We start from the raw sequence: 19,867 nt of genomic DNA, 5'->3' as shown, positions 1-19,867 counted from the left end.
TAAAACAGTAACAGAGTGCAGAATAAAGTGTTACAATACAAGGCTGGATTGGAACCAATGTCCTAGGGGGAGCGTTTGCTACTGCTGTTCAGGAGGATTTAAACTACTGTGGCAGGGGGATGGGAAAAATGCAGAGAGACAGAGGGGTGTAAAATGAGGGTAGAAGCAAAAAGTAGTAAGGTGAAAAGTAAAAGTGGCAGGCAGGCAAATCCAGGGCAAAAATCAAAAAGGGCCACTTTTCAACATAATTGTATAAGGGCTAAGAGTGTTATAAAAACAAGCCTGAAGGCTTCGTGTGTCAATGCAAGGAGCATTCGTAACAAGGTGGATGAATTGAATGTGCAGATAGTTATTAATGAATATGATATAGTTGGGATCACAGAGACATGGCTCCAGGGTAACCAAGGATGGGAGCTCAACATCCAGGAGGAATAGACAGGAAAGAAAAGGAGGTGGGGTAGCATTGCTGGTTAGAGAGGAGATTAACGCAATAGAAAGGAAGGACATTAGCCTGCAGGATGTGGAATCGATATGGGTAGAGCTGCATAACACTAAGGGGCAGAAAACACTGGTGGGAGTTGTGTACAGGCCTCCTAACAGTAGTAGTGAAGTTGGGGACGGCATTAAACAGGAAATTAGAAATGCGTGCAATAAAGGAACAGTAGTTATAATGGGTGACTTCAATCTACATATAGATTGGGTGAACCAAATTGGTAAGGCTGCTGAGGAAGAGGATTTCTTGGAATGCATGCGGGATGGTTTTCTGAACCAACATGTTGAGGAACCAACTAGAGAGCAGGCCATTCTAGATTGGGTATTGAGCAATGAGGAAGGGTTAGTTAGCAATCGTCGTGCGAGGCTCCTTGAGTAAGAGTGACCATAATATGGTGGAATTCTTCATTAAGATGAAGAACAAAGTTCTGAACTTAAAGAAGGGTAACTTTGAAGGTATGAGATGTGAATTAGCTAAGATAGACTGGCAAATGATACTTCAAGGGTTGACGGTGGATATGCAATGGCAAGCATTTAAAGATCACATGAATGAACTACAACAATTGTTCATCCCAGTTTGGCAAAAGAATAAACCAGGTAAGGTAGTGCACCCATGGCTGACAAGGGAAATTAGGGATAATATCAAGTCCAAAGAAGAAACATACAAATTAGCCAAAAAAAGTGGCACACCTGAGGACTGGGAGAAATTCAGAGTCCAGCAGAGGAGGACAAAGGGCTTAATTAGGAAAGGGAAAAAAGATTATGAGAGAAAGCTGGCAGGGAACATAAAAACTGACTGTAAAAGCTTTTATAGATATGTGAAAAGAAAAAGATTGGTTAAGACAAATGTAGGTCCCTTACAGTCAGAAACAGGTGAATTGATCATGGGGAACAAGGACATGGCAGACCAAATGAATAACTACTTTGGTTCTGTCTTCATTAAGGAGGACATAAATAATCTTCCGGAAATAGTAGGGGACCGAGGGTCAAGTGAGATGGAGGAACTGAAGGAAATACATGTTAGTAGGGAAGTGGTGTTAGGTAAATTGAAGGGATTACAGGCAGATAAATCCCCAGGACCAGATGGTCTGCATCCCAGAGTGCTTAAGAAAGTAGCCCAAGAAATAGTGGATGCATTAGTGATAATTTTTCAAAACTCCTTAGATTCTGGATTAGTTCCTGAGGATTGGAGGGTGGCTAATGTAACCCCACTTTTTAAAAAAAGAGAAAAACTGGGGAATTATAGGCAGGTTAGCCTGACATCAGTGGTGGGGAAAATGCTAGAGTCAGTTATCAAAGATGTGATAACAGCACATTTGGAAAGCGGTGAAATCATCGAACAAAGTCAGCATGGATTTGGGAAAGGAAAATCATGTCTGACGAATCAGAATTTTTTGAAGATGTAACTAGTAGGGTGGATAAGGGAGAGCCAGTGGATGTGGTATATTTGGATTTTCAAAAGGCTTTTGACAAGGTCCCACACAGGAGATTAGTGTGCAAACTTAAAGCACACAGTATTGAGGGTATGGTATTGATGTGGATAGAGAATTGGTTGGCAGACAGGAAGCAAAGAGTGGGAATAAACGGGACCTTTTCAGAATGGCAGGCAGTGACTAGTGGGGTACCGCAAGGCCCAGTTGTTTACAATATATATTAATGATTTAGACGAGGGAATTAAATGCAGCATCTCCAAGTTTGTGGATGACACGAAGCTGAGCAGCGGTGTTAGCTGTGAGGAGGATGCTAAGAGGATGCAGGGTGACTTGGATAGGTTAGGTGAGTGGGCAAATTCATGGCAGATGCAATTTAATGTGGATAAATGTGAGGTTATCCACTTTGGTTGCAAAAACAGGAAAACAGATTTTTATCTGAATGGTGGTCGATTAAGAAAAGGGGAGGTACAACAAGACCTGGGTGTTATTGTACACCAGTCATTGAAGGTGGGCATGCAGGTACAGCAGGCAGTGAAAAAGGCAAATGGTATGCTGGCATTCATAGCAAAAAGATTCGAGTACAGGAGCAGGGAGGTTCTACTGCAGTTGTACAAGGCCTTGGTGAGACCGCACCTAGAGTATTGTGTGCAGTTTTAGTCCCCTAATCTGAGGAAAGACATTCTTGCCATAGAGGGAGTACAAAGAAGGTTCACCAGATTGATTCCTGGGATGGCAGAACTTTCATATGAAGAAAGACTGGATCGACTAGGCTTATACTCGCTGGAATTTAGAAGATTGAGGGGGGGATCTTATTGAAACGAATAAAATTCTAAAGGGATTGGACAGGCTAGATGCAGGAAGATTGTTTCCGATGTTCGGGAAGTCCAGAATGAGGGGTCACAGTTTAAGGATAAAGGGAAAGCCTTTTAGGACCGAGATGAGGAAAAACTTCTTCACACAGAGAGTGGTGAATCTGTGGAATTCTCTGCCACAGGAAACAGTTGAGGCCGGTTCATTGACTATATTTAAGAGGAAGTTAGATATGGCCCTTGTGGCTAAAGGGATTAGGGGGTATGGAGAGAAAGCAGGTATAGGGTTCTGAGTTGGATGATCAGCCATGATCATACTGAATGGCGGTGTAGGCTTGAAGGGCTGAATGGCCTACTCCTGCACCTATTTTCTATGTTTCTACAGAAAAAGTGCTCTGCAGGTAGACAGTGAGGTGCAAGGTCACAAGAGCTGCCAGTAGTAGTAGTTGAGGTAGGTACAACCGTATCTTCAAGCAGCACTTGAGTCTGAACATGGAGGGGCAGGGCTTAGAGGGATACGGACCAAATGGAGAAAATTGGAACTAGCTGGGCGGGCACAATGGTTGGCATGGAATTGTTGGACTGAAGGACTTCTACCTGTGCTCTATTGCTCTAAGACCATCTCCATTTAGCCAATTGATACTTTCATGTGATCAATACTAAAGAACTTTGCACTGAATACAATTCAATTCATTGCTTCCTTATGGACAAGGGGAGACATGACTTTTGAGTCAGCATCAGTATGCACAAAAACACTCAGAATATTATGTTTATTATGCTGACAGTGATACGTCATGAAATTTCTCTGACCAAACTGATGGTTAATGTTCATTGCCTTTCCCAAGCTTAGTAATTCTACACATGGCAGCAACAGACCACTTTAATAAAGACTTTAACATACCGTAGATTCCGGACTACAGAGCGCACCTGATTAAAAGCCGCTGGCTCTAATTTTAGAAATAAAATCAATTTTTTACTTGTAAAGGCCGCACCGGATTTTCGGCCGCAGGTGTCCCACTTTGTAATATGAGATATTTACACAGAAAGATATTACACGTGAGGATTTTTTAACTTTTAATTAAATCCATATGGTAACAAAAACAAATACATATTGCAAATGCTTTTTTTCGAACCGTGCCCGTAACGCGGCTACTTTTAAATATACGTTGCGTATACTTCTTTACTGAACAACATTCCAATATCTCCTAACGACTGGTAAAAAATATATATACTGCAGCCTACCAGGAAAAGTTATTGATCGCCTTTAACTTAAAAGCAGCGTTTTCGCTCCGCCGCTCGACCCCCGCCGTCCCGTTTATCGCAAACGGCATTTAAAAGTAGCGTTTCGCTCGGGTCTAATGCCCCCTCCTTCCCGTTTATCGCAAACCGGTATCCCACAAGACGCGGCGAAACCGGGTGTGACGTCATAGCATCCCGCGATGTAGTACAGAAAACAAATATAGTTAAAACTCTTCTAACTTTAACTAGAAAATGAATTACTAAGCGAAAATATTATAAACTAAATAACTGCCATAAAGGCAGCACAATGCTTTTCTTCGAGTGTTTTCCATGTTGATGAGGGTGAGTACAAATGACTGATTTACAATAATTTAATTGTGAAAGTGCGCTTGATTTATCGTACAATTTCATTGGACCTCTGTGAACTACTCATCAACTTTATTGGTCTACTGTTACGAGGCAAAATGTTTACGAGGCGGCATGAAAAAAAACCATGTATTAGCCGCTCTGTATTAAAGGCCGCAGAGTTCAAAGCTGTTCAAAATGTGGGAAAAAAGTAGCGGCTTAAAATCCGGAATCTACGGTAATAGGATTCATTTTATAGCAGGACAAACATACTGAAACATGGAAAATTTCAGTAACCGTAGAAGTACAGTTAAATAAAGTAATTACTCTCCAAAATCTGCATTTTACCAAACCCACCATTCAAATACAGAAAGATATGAAGTTGTTTTACCTATCTGCCATATGCAAGCATCAAAAAAATAGAAAAAAGTGAGAACCATGCATTCCAGTGGAGATTCATTTGTGGTACTGAAAATCAACTTCTACAAATGTGGGATTTCAATCCTTTACCCTTTAAGTGTTACTAAAATGGTAAAGTATTTTAAGCCTCATCTTGTGCCAGTGTAACAAATAGTCTTACCATAAACTTCAGACAATCCAAAATTCTTTGATAAAAATTACCAATGATTAGTAAGACTGAATCGAGATGGCTGATCCTAAAGTAGTGGTCACCAACCTTTTTAAGCCCAAGATCCCCTACCTCGGCCTTAGCGAAAGACAAGATCGACCCCAGATCGATTATTACACGCATGCGCACCGGGGGAGAAAAGACCCAAGGTAAAACCCCGCAACCCGGAAGTAGAAATAATATATGAACACCAGAGGTCACCACCCTTTTTTTGCACTGCGGACCGGTTTAATATTGACAATATTCTTGCCAAGGCCAACTGGGGGGGGGGGGGGGGGAGAGGGTGTTAAACACAACCAGAATACAGCAATACTCGAAGCAGGTTCCTTGTGTCCAGTCTATTGCACAATTTAGTTTTCGCGGCTCTCAGCACTTAGCTTCTGTCCCACTTGCTCACGTTTTTTCCGATGTAAAAACTCAACGGGTTTGTCTTTAAGTACAGGGTGCTTGGACTCAGGGTACCGAAGCAGTTTTGAGGGCTTCATTGCCTCATTAGACAGCCTCCCGGCCCAAGCTCCAGCCACCCGCCAACAGCCACCTTGGCCAGGTGCGGCTGGTCGTGGGTGGGGTGAGAGGACAAGGTCAGGGCCGGAGGTCCCCGTACTGGGACCGCGGCGGTCACAGTCCAGAGAGAGCGACCAAGCGAGCGAGGAGTGCAACAAGACACGCGCTTGCCTCCCTTGTAGGATCTATCGGCTGACAAAAGTTTGTTTCAGCAAGGTAGCTACTCTGCTACTTACAAAACGCTGAGCCTGAATTAGGTTGTCTGCAAATATTTTAGCACCGGGTTCCCCATGAACATTCAGTGTGGTAAACAGGTTCTCAGAGACGGCGCCCATCTGTCCACACCCCAGGCCGACAGCAGCGGTGCTTCCTGCCGGCCGTGCGAAGCCAACCAGTGAGCCCTGGCGCGAGGGTATCACTGCGTTTAGGCAATTGATGACCTCGAGTGGGTTCAAGTTCAACAGTGGGCGTGACAGGGAATGAGGAAAGATGCAGCTGACTCACATCGTTTCCTCGCGGCCCGGTGGTTGGGGATCAATGAAGTACACTGTGTAGTGCGGGGGAGCTACACGCATGCGCACTGGGCAGAAAGAATGGAACTAAAACTCTGCAACCCGGAAACAATCTCTTAACAGTATTTGTGTATTTATTTTTCACTTTTTTTGGGATCTACTGGGAAAGTCTCGAAGATCAACCAGTCGATCGCAATCGATGGGTTGGCAATCACCATCCTAAAGCAAGCTGCCCCTCTGTCTTCCTAAATGGTCACGTAGCTTGCAATCTAGTTCAAATTTATTTGTTATTCAACCATAATGAATACCCATGAATACAGCCAAACAAAATAACATTACTGTGTGGCCAAGATGCAAAACACAGTACCAACTATCATACACAACACAAAGCACATATAACACATACAAGATAGCAAGCACATAAGATATCAGTAAAGTGTCGTTACAAAAAGTATAGTCCGAGTACATGAATGTTGCAGCAGTCTGCTGCTGGATACAATATAGCCTGCCTTTCGCCAAGGGCGGCAATGGCGCCAGCCCGGATGCCGTGCCACACCACCTCCAACCATCCAGGACAGCTGCCAACAGGTGACACCACGGCTTGAGGCCTAGTCCTCATTGCTACCAAGGCCACCCAGCTTCCCACCATCTGTCTTGCCAATGATCCAGTGACTTGTAGCATTCCACATTAACAATATCCAACAGGATCTTGCAATCACAAGTGGCTAAGACAACCACTCACTGTGAGACTGCACACTGCTACAGAGAGGTGTCGGTGTGTAAAGGCAGTGAGAGCAGCACAGTCTGCAGCAAGTACAGCTCCTTCAATTTCTCTACCAATGAGCAACTTTCTGTTGGGATAAACCTGCAGTACTTAAGTTTTTAAGATCCAGCAGCATTTTTTTTTATAATTGCATTTAAGAGACAATAACACCTTTGGACAGCTGCTGCATCCAGGTGAGCCACCATCTTATCAGAAGTCTATATTGCAAAGTTGGAGAGTTGTGGTCAAAAGGCAATGTTCTAGGCTCGTCATGACGTCAAACTCTTCTACCATAGTGTCAGCATCTCAATGGTCATCTGGAGCTTCCAACTGCAAGCCATTTTAATCCCTCCTCTCATTCCCGCACTGGCCTGTCTTCAGACCTTTCCATTGACAGGATGAGGCCAAATGTCAACCAAATGACCAACATCTCACAGTGCCTGGATGGTCTGCAACCCCAATTTTAAGTGCTGAATTCTCAAATTTCAGATAACATGCTTCCCACTCTATCCCTTTTCTCATTTGATCTACCCATGCCCCTTACCCACACTGTTCATTCCAAATGCTTCCTTCCCAGCACCCCCCCCCATTCCCAGTTTCATTCATCTTCTCTCCCAAGTCCATTTGCTCATCTATCCACACACTCCTCCCAGTGAGTCACATCTCTTCGGCCTAAATGCCCACCATAACTCTTATTTGGTTCCTTATCCCCTACCTGTATGATCAGAATCTGCAGCACTTTGTTGCTTTTCATCTTTCTACATTCCAATTCCATCTGCCAATCAACTCGTCATGTTGATCCACTTATAGCTTGGCAAACCTTGGCCTACTCTCCTCTTCATTGCCAACCTGGCTATCTCCCACCATTCTTTTAACCTAGATGAAGGGACTTAATCCAAAAGATTGTCAATTTCCCTCCAAAAGATGCTGCCTGACCTGATTTCCTCCAGCAGTTTGTATTTAGCTTAAATAGACTTTTAAATTAATACTATTGAATTACAAATAATAATTCTTACCATGTCCTGCACAAGCATAAGCTTTGGCACAATCACTCAACAGGCTAGGTGAGCTGCTGCTGTTAGCTTGCCTCTGTGGGGGTACAAAAGAAAACAAATTATGTTTTAAGACTGCGGTTTATGATCTCACCACAAATCTACATATTACCATAGTTTAGTTGCTTGTTGATCAACAGGTCTTTGTCAATATTACAAATGTCTTTACCTTTACTCAGAGTGTTTATGTACAGATACAGGGAATCTAAGATAAAGGGATATCAACGCAAGGACCAATCCTGGTGCAACCTCCTTTGAGGGGGTAGGTTAGTCCAAAGGACTTGGACAGGGGTGGTTTAGAAGGCTACTGGCGGGCAGATGGGATGAGCTTGCTCAGCAACACAGTTAGCATGGACAAATTAGGCTGAGGGGCCTACTTCCATGTTGCATGACTCACCACCTCCTCAATCAAGTTGGAATATTTCCCCGCTTCAGAGTAGCATGTGGTATTTTATGCATTTCTTTTCCAAAACTAGCTCAAGATTTTTTTCTTTATTATTTATATGACACTATAACTGTATATGTAGAATTAGACTTCCAGGCTCTTATGTTTTGATACATAGAATAAAGCAATTATCCAGAACATTCATTTTTAAAAACACCGAACAGCAATATTTATCTTCTCCTATGAAAGGCACATAACCTAAAAGTGCAAGAGAATTCACTATGGAGGGAAAATTAAGACTGGTTTCTGCATGTACAAATGTCAATTCTACCTCTATCATTTGGTCATTCATTCTACAAGATCTAAAAATGACGCATTTAAATTTCAACTGCCATTTCATCAGTGCTTATGTCCCGTTTAAGTGGATGACTAACCTCTCCAATATCTTTCACCTATGAATCTTGAAAGCTTGCAAAAAAAAATAATAGCAACAACAAGCTCCTCCCCCACCAAAAAAGCACAATATTCTCCAATTTGAAAAACAGCCAATACCACCATCTCTTTTCTATTCAATACCCAATTCTGCACCCATACTGCCACTGCCCATTTTATCTTTTATGGACTTAAGATCGATAAGAAAGGTGTATAACTGGAGGGAAGGGATTGGTAAATAACAATTAGCTGAATTAATACTGCCTGGACAAACATTACACCAGCAGAGCTTTCAAAGGGTTTGGTAGTTTTCAGTAAAGTTTCCTTGTTTATGCTTCTAGCAATTAAGGTTGTTACTTGGACTTGGAAAGATCATGCAGTCCTCTACAGCTGACAAAGCCCCAACACCTGGCTCAATGCCATAAACGTCTTCAAGAAAGGAGACAAGTCTAATGCCAGTAACTACAGATGGAATTCTTTGCTGTCTGTCAAAGGTAAAGTCCTCAAGTGAGTCTTCCTAATGACCAAATCACAATCTGGATTCTGTCAATTCTGGTACGATGACAGCGCATTCGAATGCAGCAGCCTCAGGGACTAACCAAAGGTGCACTTTTCTTTTTAAAATATGTCTCTTATGATTGTAAGACTACACTGGACTCCAAGAACAACGGGTACAGCAGGTCAACCACATCAATGATCTGTTTGTTGTTCAGAGCTGGAGAGGGTTCGGAGACGCTGACCTAGGTGCTGATTGTGCTGCTGCCTGCTACTAGAAAACATCGGAGTTGGTACACGGAAGCAGTCCCAACTTCAGTGTAACCATGAGTGACGGTCTTGGATATTTCTCTTGCAATCGCAAGACCCTGTTGGACATTGATAATGTGAGATGCCACAGGCCTGTTTCCCTTGTTTTGTGGTGGGACAGGCAACGAGGCAACAGAGTGGCCTCAGTTATTGAAAGGACGAGGCCTCATGCAGGCTTGCCTGCTGCTGCAGTCCAGATAAGATGATGCTGGAGGAGTGTAGCATGGAGTCTGTGCTCAGTTGAGAGCTGGCCTCTCCCATCAGTGCTGCCCTCCAGTGTTCCACCAGTGGAATGACAAGCTGGATTGCCGGGAGCTATACTATCAATTTGCATGTCGCTCAGGGACTTGGACTATACATGTGTTTTCTTGCATAACGTTTTTTTTTTGCACTTGCTCACTATTTTGAACATGCATTATTTACTTGGCCCCAGAGGAATGCTGTCTCGTTTGACTATATCCATGTATGGTTTGAATGATAATTAAACCTGATTTGATTTGAGAACAAAAACAATCAGTGGAAGGCCGCCATCTTTCATTCCCTTTGCCAATTTGGTCATATTATCTGATTCTTATTTATACACTAAGAGTAGATAGATAGATAGATAGATAGATACTTTATTCATCCCCATGGGGAAATTCAACTTTTTTTCCAATGTCCCATACACTTGTTGTAGCAAAACTAATTACATACAATACTTAACTCAGTAAAAAATATGATATGCATCTAAATCACTATCTCAAAAAGCATTAATAATAGCTTTTAAAAAGTTCTTAAGTCCTGGCGGTAGAATTGTAAAGCCTAATGGCATTGGGGAGTATTGACCTCTTCATCCTGTCTGAGGAGCATTGTATCGATAGTAACCTGTCGCTGAAACTGCTTCTCTGTCTCTGGATGGTGCTATGTAGAGGATGTTCAGAGTTATCCATAATTGACCGTAGCCTACTCAGCGCCCTTCGCTCAGCTACCAATGTTAAACTCTCCAGTACTTTGCCCACGACAGAGCCCGCCTTCCTTACCAGCTTATTAAGACGTGAGGCGTCCCTCTTCTTAATGCTTCCTCCCCAACACGCCACCACAAAGAAGAGGGCGCTCTCCACAACTGACCTATAGAACATCTTCAGCATCTCACTACAGACATTGAATGACGCCAACCTTCTTAGGAAGTACAGTCGACTCTGTGCCTTCCTGCACAAGGCATCTGTGTTGGCAGTCCAGTCTAGCTTCTCGTCTAACTGTACTCCCAGATACTTGTAGGTCTTAACCTGCTCCACACATTCTCCATTAATGATCACTGGCTCCATATGAAGCCTAGATCTCCTAAAGTCCACCACATAAGGCAACTATTTACTAAAAATTACCTAGTGTACTTTGAAAACAGCGTAATCTTAGTTAACACTTAACTGCAGTTTAAGGAAATATTGAACTACAGGTATCAAATAGATGAGGTGAAGTATGCTTTGATTTTTCCCTCTTATTTTAAAAAGGTACGTCTATCAGCAATCCAAGTTCACGAACATTATTTACTTTTCTGGCTAAGGCACTTCAAATCAATTATTTTTCATTGGTGTCCACAATGCTTTCAAGTTCCACAAGAAATGGAGCAAAGCTCCCTGGGTACAAAATTATAGTTCTCCCAGAAAAGCACAAGGATACCTATAAACCAAAAAAGCCTGTAAAATATTCTACTTGATCGAAGGCAAAAAGCAACAGAAAATGCATTGGATGCTAAGTGATTTAAGATCCTAGGAAAGAATGGATGATTCGGTTTTAGCTTCCTTTCAAAGGCATGAACTACATTTGTTACATCTCTACTTTATTCTCTACTAAATATTTATACATGCTATATATGCTGGCAGCACAGTGGCAAATCTGCGGCCTCATAGCACCAGAGAACTTAATATAATCTTGACTTTCGGTGCCATTTGGCTATGTGTGTGTATTTGCACATTTTTTTCCCCTTTGAACACATGGGTTTCACCGAGGTGCTCCATTTTCCTCTCACATCCCAAAGGGCACAAGGGTTGATAACTTAATTAGCCACTAAATTTCTCTAGGTTTAGGTTAATTATAGAGTCCGAGGGTGGGTGGTGATAGGTAAATTGATGAGAAAGGAAAAATTAAAAACAAATCCAATGGTGAATTAGTATTAATAGGTGAAAACAGGTAACGAGTGATCAACACAGATAAGTGGGCTGAAACACCTGTTACCCTGCTGTATCTCTCGTTATGTTAGTCAAGGTATTACCCTATCTTCCCTTGTTAATATTGGGTATCCATGTCTGCCATTCATCTCATCCCAGATGTTTTCCTCCCTCCAGTTTGGATCATTTGCAGTCAAACTCCTCATAATGAAACCTCTTCAAGCCAGCTACTTCATGACCTTAAATCCATTCAAAACATACTATTCCATATTCAGCCATGATAGACCACCAAGTTCGTACTTAATACCCACTTTGGTTCACTTTCCCTACAGCTCGCATTTAGACTTGTGCTCTCACATTTCAATCTTTTCATAGACATCTATATTCTCTGCGCCCCACAAAAGCCTTCCATCTTCCATTCACACTATAAATAACCTGCCTCTTCCCTGTTCCCTCCCCCAATTCTCCTTAACTTTCTTTAAATGTTCAGTTTCTCTGACTTTTAGTATGCCTCACAATAAAATCTTGACATCTGTCCCATTCTCGTTACAATATGTCAGTCCACAGCTCCTTTACTGCCTTGACGAAGCCACTCTCGGAGTTGGAGGAGCAACATCTCAGTCCGTTTGAGTAGACTCCAATCTAACAGCATGAACACTGATTTCTCTAATTTCTGGTAATATCTCTCTCCCACCCCCATTTTTCCATTCAGCTCGCCTCTTATCAAGGTCTATATTATAAACCACCTAAAAGTCCGCAGGATTTAGAGGAGTAAATTTGCAGAAAGATTACAGATTGCTGCAAAAAAAAAAACAACACAAGGTTGTGATATTAGGTGATTTTAACTTTCTATATATTGATAGGACTCCATACTGTAAAACAGCTGGATGGGATAGTTTGTCAAATGTGTTCAGGAAAGTTTCCTTAATCAGTATATAGAGGACCAAACAGGTAGAGTACGATACTAGATCTCCAATTAGAGAATAAGATGGGACAGGTGACAGAAGTTTGTGCAGGGTAACATTTTGCATCTAGTGATCATAATGTCCTTAGTTTCAAGGTAATTATGGAGAACAATAGGTGTTCTGGCCTCTAGAAGTGCAGTTTTGAATGAAAATCACTTCCTGTATGTAAGTTGTTTAAAATCATTTTCTAGAAACATAGAAAACCACAATACAGGGCCTTCGGCCCACGATGCTGTGCCGAACATGTACTTATTTTAGAAATTACCCAGGATTGCCCATAGCCCTATATTTTTCTAAGCTCCATGTACCTATCGAGGAGTCTCTTAAAAGAACCTATCTTAACTACCGTAGATTCCGGACTACAGAGCGCACCTGATTTTAAGCCGCTGGCTCTAATTTTAGAAATAAAATCATTTTTTTAATTGTAAAGGCCGCATCGGATTTTAGGCCGCACCGGATTTTCGGCCGCAGGTGTCCCACGTTGTAATATGAGATATTTACACAGAAAGATATTACACGTGAGGATTTTTTTAACTTTTAATTAAATCCATATGGTAACAAAAACAAATACATATTGCAAATGCTTTTTTTCGAACCGTGCCCGTACGCGGCTACTTTTAAATATACGTTGCGTATACTTCTTTACTGAACAACATTCCATATCTCCTAACGACTGGTAAAAAAATATATATATTGCAGCCTACCAGGAAAAGTTATTGATACCTTTAACTTAAAAGCAGAGTTCGCTCAGATCCAAAGCCGCTCGCGTAATGCGCTCCCTCCCTCCGTCCCGTTTCATCGCAAACCGGCATTTTCCCACAAGACACCGCGAAACCGGGTGTGACGTCATAGCATCCCGCGATGTAGTACAGAAAATAAATATAGTTTAAACTAAGTAGGCAGCACAATGCTTCGAGTGTTTTCCATGTTGATGAGGGTGAGTACAAATGACTGATTTACAATAATTTAATTGTGAAAGTGCGCTTGATTTATCGTACAATTTCATTGGACCTCTGTGAACTACTCATCAATTTTATTGGTCTACTGTTACGAGGCAAAATGTTTACGAGGCGGCATGAAAAAAATCATGCATTAGCCGCTTCGGATTATTGGCCGCAAAGTTCAAAGCTGTTCAAAATGTGGGAAAAAAGTAGCGGCTTAAAATCCGGAATCTACGGTACCTCCACCACCATCGCCGGCAGCCCATTCCACGCCCTTACCACACCCTGCATAAAAAACTTGCCCCTGACATCTCCTCTCTACCTACTTCCAAGCAACTTAAAACTATGCCCTCTCATCTTAGCCATTTCAACCCTGGGAAAAAGACTGACCATCCATACGATCAATGCCGCTCAAAATCTTGTACACCTCTATCAGGTCACCTCTCATCCTCTGTCACTCCAAGGAGAAAAGGCTAAGTTCAATCAACTTAGTCTCATAAGGCATGCTCCCCAATCCAGGCAAAATCCTTGTAAATCTCCTCTGCACCCTTTCTATAGTTTCCACATCCTTCCTGTAGTGAAGCGACCAGAACTGAGCACAGTACTCCAAGTGGGGTCTGATAATAGGCATCTGTTAGTCTCGTGAGACCATGGATTTGCACCTTGGAAGGTTTCCAGGGCACAGGCCTGGGCAGGGTTGTATGGGAGACCGGCAGTTGCCCAAGCTGCAAGCCTTCCCCTCTCCATGCTTCTGATGTTGTCCAAGGGAAGGGCACTAGGACCCAAGCAGCTTGGCACCAGTGTCATCACAGAGCAATATGTTGTTAAGTGCCTTGCTCAAGGACACAACATGCTGCCTCAGCTGAGGCTCGAACCAGTGACCTTCAGATCACTAGACTGATGCCTTATCCACTAGGCCACACGCCAACACAAGGGGTCCTATAGAGCTGTAACACTACCTCTTGGCTCTTAAACTCAATCCCACGATTGATGAAGGCCAATGCACCGTATGCCTTCGTAACCATATAGTCGACCTGCGCAGCAGCTTTGAGTGCCCTATGGACACAGACCCCAAGATCCCCCTGATCCTCCACACTGCCAAGAGTCTTATCATTAATACTATATTCTGCCACCATATTTGACCAACCAAAATGAACCACCTCATACTTATCTGGGTTGAACTCCATTTGCCACTTCTCAGCCAAGTTTTGCATCCCATCAATGTCCCGCTGTAACTTCTGACAGCCCTCCACACTATCCACAACACCTGCAACCTTTTGTGCCATCAGCAAGTTTATTAAACCCATTCCTCCACTTCCTCATCTAGATCATTTATAAAAGTCACGAAGAGAAGGGTTCCCAGGACAGATCCCTGAGGCACACCACTGGTCACCAACCTCTATGTAGAATATGACCCGTCTACAACCACTCTTTCCCTACTGTGGGCAAGCCAATTCTGGATCCACAAAGCAAGGTCCCCTTGGATCCCATGCCTCCTTACTTTCTCAATAAAACTTGCATGGGATACCTTATCAAATGCCTTGCTGAAATCCATATATACTACATCTACTGCTTTAGTGACATCCTCAAAAAATTCAATCAGGCTCATAAGGCATGATCTGCCTTTGACAAAGCCATGTTGAATTTCCTAATTACATTATGCTTCCCCAAATCTTCATAAATCCTGCCGCTCAGGATCTTTTCCATCAACTTACCAACCACTGAAGTAAGGCTCACTGGCCTATAATTTCCTGGGCTATCTCTACTCCCTTTCTTGGATAAGGGAACAACATCTGCAACCCTCCAATCATCCAGAACCTCTACCATCCCCATTGATGATGCAAAGATCATTGCTACAGGCTCAGCAATCTCCTCCCTTGCCTCCCACTGTAGCCTGGGGTACATCTCGTCTGGTCCCACTTATCCAACTTGATGCTTTCCAAAAGCTCCAGCGCATCCTCTTTCTTAATGTCTATGTGCTCAAGCTTCTCAGTCCACTGTAACTCATCCCTATGATCGCCAAGATCCTTTTCTGTAGTGAATACTGAAGCAAAGTATTCATTAAGTACCTGTACTATCTCCTCCGGTTCCATACACACTTTTTCACTGTCACATTTAATTGGTCCTATTCTCTCAAATCTTATCCTCTTGCTCTTCACATACTTGTAGAATGCCTTGGGGTTTTCCTTAATCCTGCCAAGGCCTCCTCATGGCCCTTTCTGGCTCTCCTAATATTTTTAAGCTCCTTCCTACTAGCCTAATAATTTTCTAGATCTCTATCATTAGTTTTTTTTAACCTTTCGTAAGCTTTTCTTTTCTTCTTGACTAGATTTTCAACAGCCTTGGTACCCTACCATCCTTTCCTTGTCTCACTGGAACGTACCTATGCAGAACGTGACGCAGATACCCCCTGAACATTTGCCACATTTCTGCCGTACATTTCCCTGAGAAAATCTGTTCTCAATTTATACTTCCAAGTTCCTGCCTGATAGCTTCATGTTTCCCCTTACTCCAATTAAACGCTTTCCTAACTTGTCTGTTCCTATCCCTCTCCAATGCTACGGTAAGGAGATAGTGATCATAATGCTATCTCCAAAATGCTCTCCCACTGAGACCTGACACCTGACCAGGTTCATTTCCCCAATACCAGATCAAGTACAGCCTCTCCTCTTGAGGGCTTATCTACATATTGTGTCAGAAAACCTTCCTGAACACACCTAACAAACTCCACCCCTTTTAAACCCCTTGGTCTAGGAAGATGCCAGTAGATATTTGGGAAATTAACATTTCCCACCACCACAACCCTGTTATTATTACACCCTTCCAGAATCTGTCTCCCTATCTGCTCTTATTACTGGGAGGTCTACTAAAAACACCCAGTAGTTATTGACCACTTCCTGTTCCTAACTTTCACCCAGAGACTCAGCAGACAAACATTCCATGACTTCCTCCTTTTCTACAGCCATGACACTATCTCTGATCAACAGTGCCAAGCCCCCACCCCTTTTGCCTCCCTGTCCTTTCTGAAGCTTATAAGTAACCACTCCTGCCCTTGAGCCATCCACATTTCTGCAATGACCACAACATCATAGCTCCGAGTACTGATCCACGCTCTAAACTCATCCGCTTTGTTCATGATGCTTCTTGCATTAAAATAGACACATCTTAAACCATCAGTCTGAGTGTATCCCTTCTCTATCACCTGCCTATTCTCCCTCTGGCATTGTCTACAAGCTTTCTCTATTTGTGAGCCAACCGCCCCTTCCTCTGTCTCTTCTGTTCGGTTCCCACCCCCACACCCCCAGCCATTCTAATTTAAACTCTCCCCAGTAGCTTTAGCAAACCTCCCTGCCAGGATATTGGACCCCCCTCAGATTCAAGTGCTACCCTTTTTTTGTACAGGTCATGCCTGCCCAAAAAGAGATGCCAATGATCCAGAAATCTAAATCCCTGCGCCCTGCTCCAATCCCTCAGCCACGAATTTATCCTCCACCTTACTCTGTTCCTATACTCACTGTCACGTGGCATAGGCAGCAATCCCGAGATTACTACCTTTCAGGTCCTGCTTCTCAACTTCTCTCATATCTGACCCTTTCTCTTCCCTCTTCTGTTACCCGCTTATCTGCCTCCCGAGGCCCTGGTCTGACTACTTGTCTATAGCTCCTCTCTATCACTTTCTCACGTTCCCTGACCAGACAAAGTCAATGAGCTGCACCTCCAGTTCCTTAACCCAGTCCCTATGGAGCTGCAGCTTGACACACCTGGCGCAGATGTGGCCATCCGAGAGGCTGGGAGTCTCCCGGACATCCGACATCTGACACCCAGTACAGAACAACGGCCTCGCAGACTTCCTATTCCTCACAAGTAGCTTACCTCACCTCGAACCATTATTGCCGAAGCCCTGTTGAACCAAAGCCCTCCTATTCTGACTCCCTCTACTCCAACACCCTCTCTATAAACATAGAATATTGAACAGTACAGCACATTACAGGCCCTTCGGTCCACAACGTTGTGCCGACCCTTAAACCCTGCCTCCCATATAATCCCCCACCTTAAATTCCTCCATATACCTGTCTAGTAGTCTCTTAAATTTCACTAGTCTATCTGCCTCCACCACTGACTCGGGCAGTGCATTCCACACACCAACCACTCTGAGTAAAAAACCTTCCTCTAATATCCCCCTTGAACTTCCCTCCCCTTACCTTAAAGCCATGTCCTCTTGTACAGAGCAGTGATGCCCTGGGGAAGAGGCACTGGCTATCCACTCTATCCAATCCTCTTAATATCTTGTACACCTCTATCATGTCTCCTCTCATCCTCCTTCTCTCCAAAGAGTAAAGCCCTAGCTCCCTTAATCTCTGATCATAATCCATACTCTCTAAACCAGGCAGCATCCTGGTAAATCTCCTCTGTACCCTTTCCAATGCATCCACATCCTTCCTATAGTGAGGTGACCAGAACTGGACACAGTACTCCAAGTGTGGCCTAACCAGAGTTTTATAGAGCTGTATCATTACATCGCAACTCTTAAACTCTATCCCTCGACTTATGAAAGCCAACACTTATAAAGCTGTCTTCTTTTAAATCCTTCCTGCTGGTCAAACTTGCTGCGTGGTTTTTAACTGAATTTGAAGTACACAGTAGAAAGACATCCATCTCCATCCTCTCATTATTTAACCCTGAAATAGCAAAATCTTCTTACAAGTAAGATCTCATTAAAAATACCGAAGAAAACTTCCATCTTAGGTGATTTTGGATAAGGGTTGAACTCACTGCATAGCTTCGTACATATAACTGCAAGGGCAGTAGAGTGAAAATCGCCTGCGAACTAGAGACAAGTCTGAACATCATAGAGCATAATGTTGGCATCCGATCTGAGCAACGCTTATCACCAAGACCTGGAAGTGAGATCAGAATGTGGTGCATCCACTGCATCTTCTCAACACGATGCTTGAACAAATCCATGACCAGCACAGCTTCAGCACAAGGCTGTGCCAAAACTGAAGCAGCAAGAATGAGAGCAGCTTATCCCAAGCCCAAATTTGAGATACAAATAGAATATGCTCGTATAGACATGGAAAGAGCATGTGTAGAGGCTACATAAAGTGTGTTCACGGAGGAATGAGAAGTTGATACCGCCCCATCAGAGGCAAAGGTGTTTGAAGCAGCAGTTGACTTAATGGTGCGCCCATAACCAGAATCAGTCATGCTTCACTGCCATTATCACAACAGATAATGCTAACATAAGAATATGTCCAAACACGTACTGGCTATGAAAAAGACAGTGCTCCAGCTCCACAGGTAAAAGATGTCCACACCACACAACCAAAATGCCTTTCACATAGTCTAGGCATTGAGTCAAGATCTACAACAGCCAAGATCCACAATACCCCCTACTGCAGCTTCATCACAGCAAAGACTTCAGTCAAGAGTTGCTACTGATACTAATCCCATCTGCACAGGCAGGGACAGATGGAACTTCAATCAACTCTAGGACACACATCAGGCAAGCCAGACTCCACAATGCTCTCATTCAGGAGCTGCAGGCTTGCCACCTGCTTCATCAAGACCTAGTCATAGCAGACTAAAAGTGTTATACAACCAGTTATCCGTCCTGGAAGTCAAGCTTTTGCAATGCTGTAGGAGAACTAAGTTTCAAACTAGAGCTAGACCTTCTCCATAAGTGGCCTGATGGGAAATCATTGCAGCATGCAAGGGCGAGAGCAGTTCACTTTAATAATCCAGCTCCAGGTTTAAAAATACTGTGCAGAGGCTGGACAAATGCTATGGCTCTCCAGAGGCAAAGAACTTCCCACCAGCAGACAAGATTTTCCAAAGCTTTTACACAAAGAACTGCGGAAACTACTGGAGCTTACAGATCTGTTGCTGGAACTTCAAACTGCAAAAAAAAAAAACACAAACGAGATTACCTACTAGGACTGAGTTTCTTGGATACAGCAAGAGGAATAAACCTTACAGTGGAGAAACTATTGAACATTAGGCAAGAGCAGTAGATAACTGAAAAGTTCAACAATAAAAAGAAGCATACCCCCTATCTGCCGTTTTCATTCTTCATGGCATTTGTTTGCCATCACACAGAAACATGAAATGACCCTGGCTTTATGCTCTCAACTTCCAGTAACACATCAAAGACAGGTCTCCAGCAGAAACATGGAAAGCCAGAACGCCTATCACAGTCAGCAAAACTTAAGTGGAAAACTTTCCACAATAGACAATGCCCTGTTCATAAGAAACCTTACCACTTAAGTAAATGCAGAGGATTTGGAGAAAAGATGGATGCAGACCGAAGATGCTTTCTAAAGGAGCACTCAATATGTTTGGTTTCAATACACCAAGCAAAAGATTGAAGAGCTATCATTCACTTCACTGAGTACAACAGGGACCAGCACATATCAGCA

General features: G+C 43.1%; 1 protein-coding gene across 2 annotated transcripts in view; it reads right to left on the bottom strand.

Moving 5' to 3' along the window:
- pan3 (poly(A) specific ribonuclease subunit PAN3) overlaps positions 1 to 19,867 on the bottom strand; it is a 123,070-nt gene that overhangs the window by 78,543 nt on the left and 24,660 nt on the right. For both annotated transcript variants that reach the window (XM_073043817.1, XM_073043816.1), the window contains exon 3: positions 7,742 to 7,814. In XM_073043817.1, the coding sequence (XP_072899918.1) occupies positions 7,742 to 7,814 (73 nt within the window). The remainder of the gene's footprint in view (positions 1 to 7,741; positions 7,815 to 19,867) is intronic.

The sequence above is a fragment of the Hemitrygon akajei genome, chromosome 4, assembly GCF_048418815.1.
Source record: "Hemitrygon akajei chromosome 4, sHemAka1.3, whole genome shotgun sequence".
Lineage (NCBI taxonomy): Eukaryota > Metazoa > Chordata > Chondrichthyes > Myliobatiformes > Dasyatidae > Hemitrygon > Hemitrygon akajei.
Note: the sequence above shows the minus strand (reverse complement) of the source record. Positions and strands in the feature narration are given on the sequence as shown.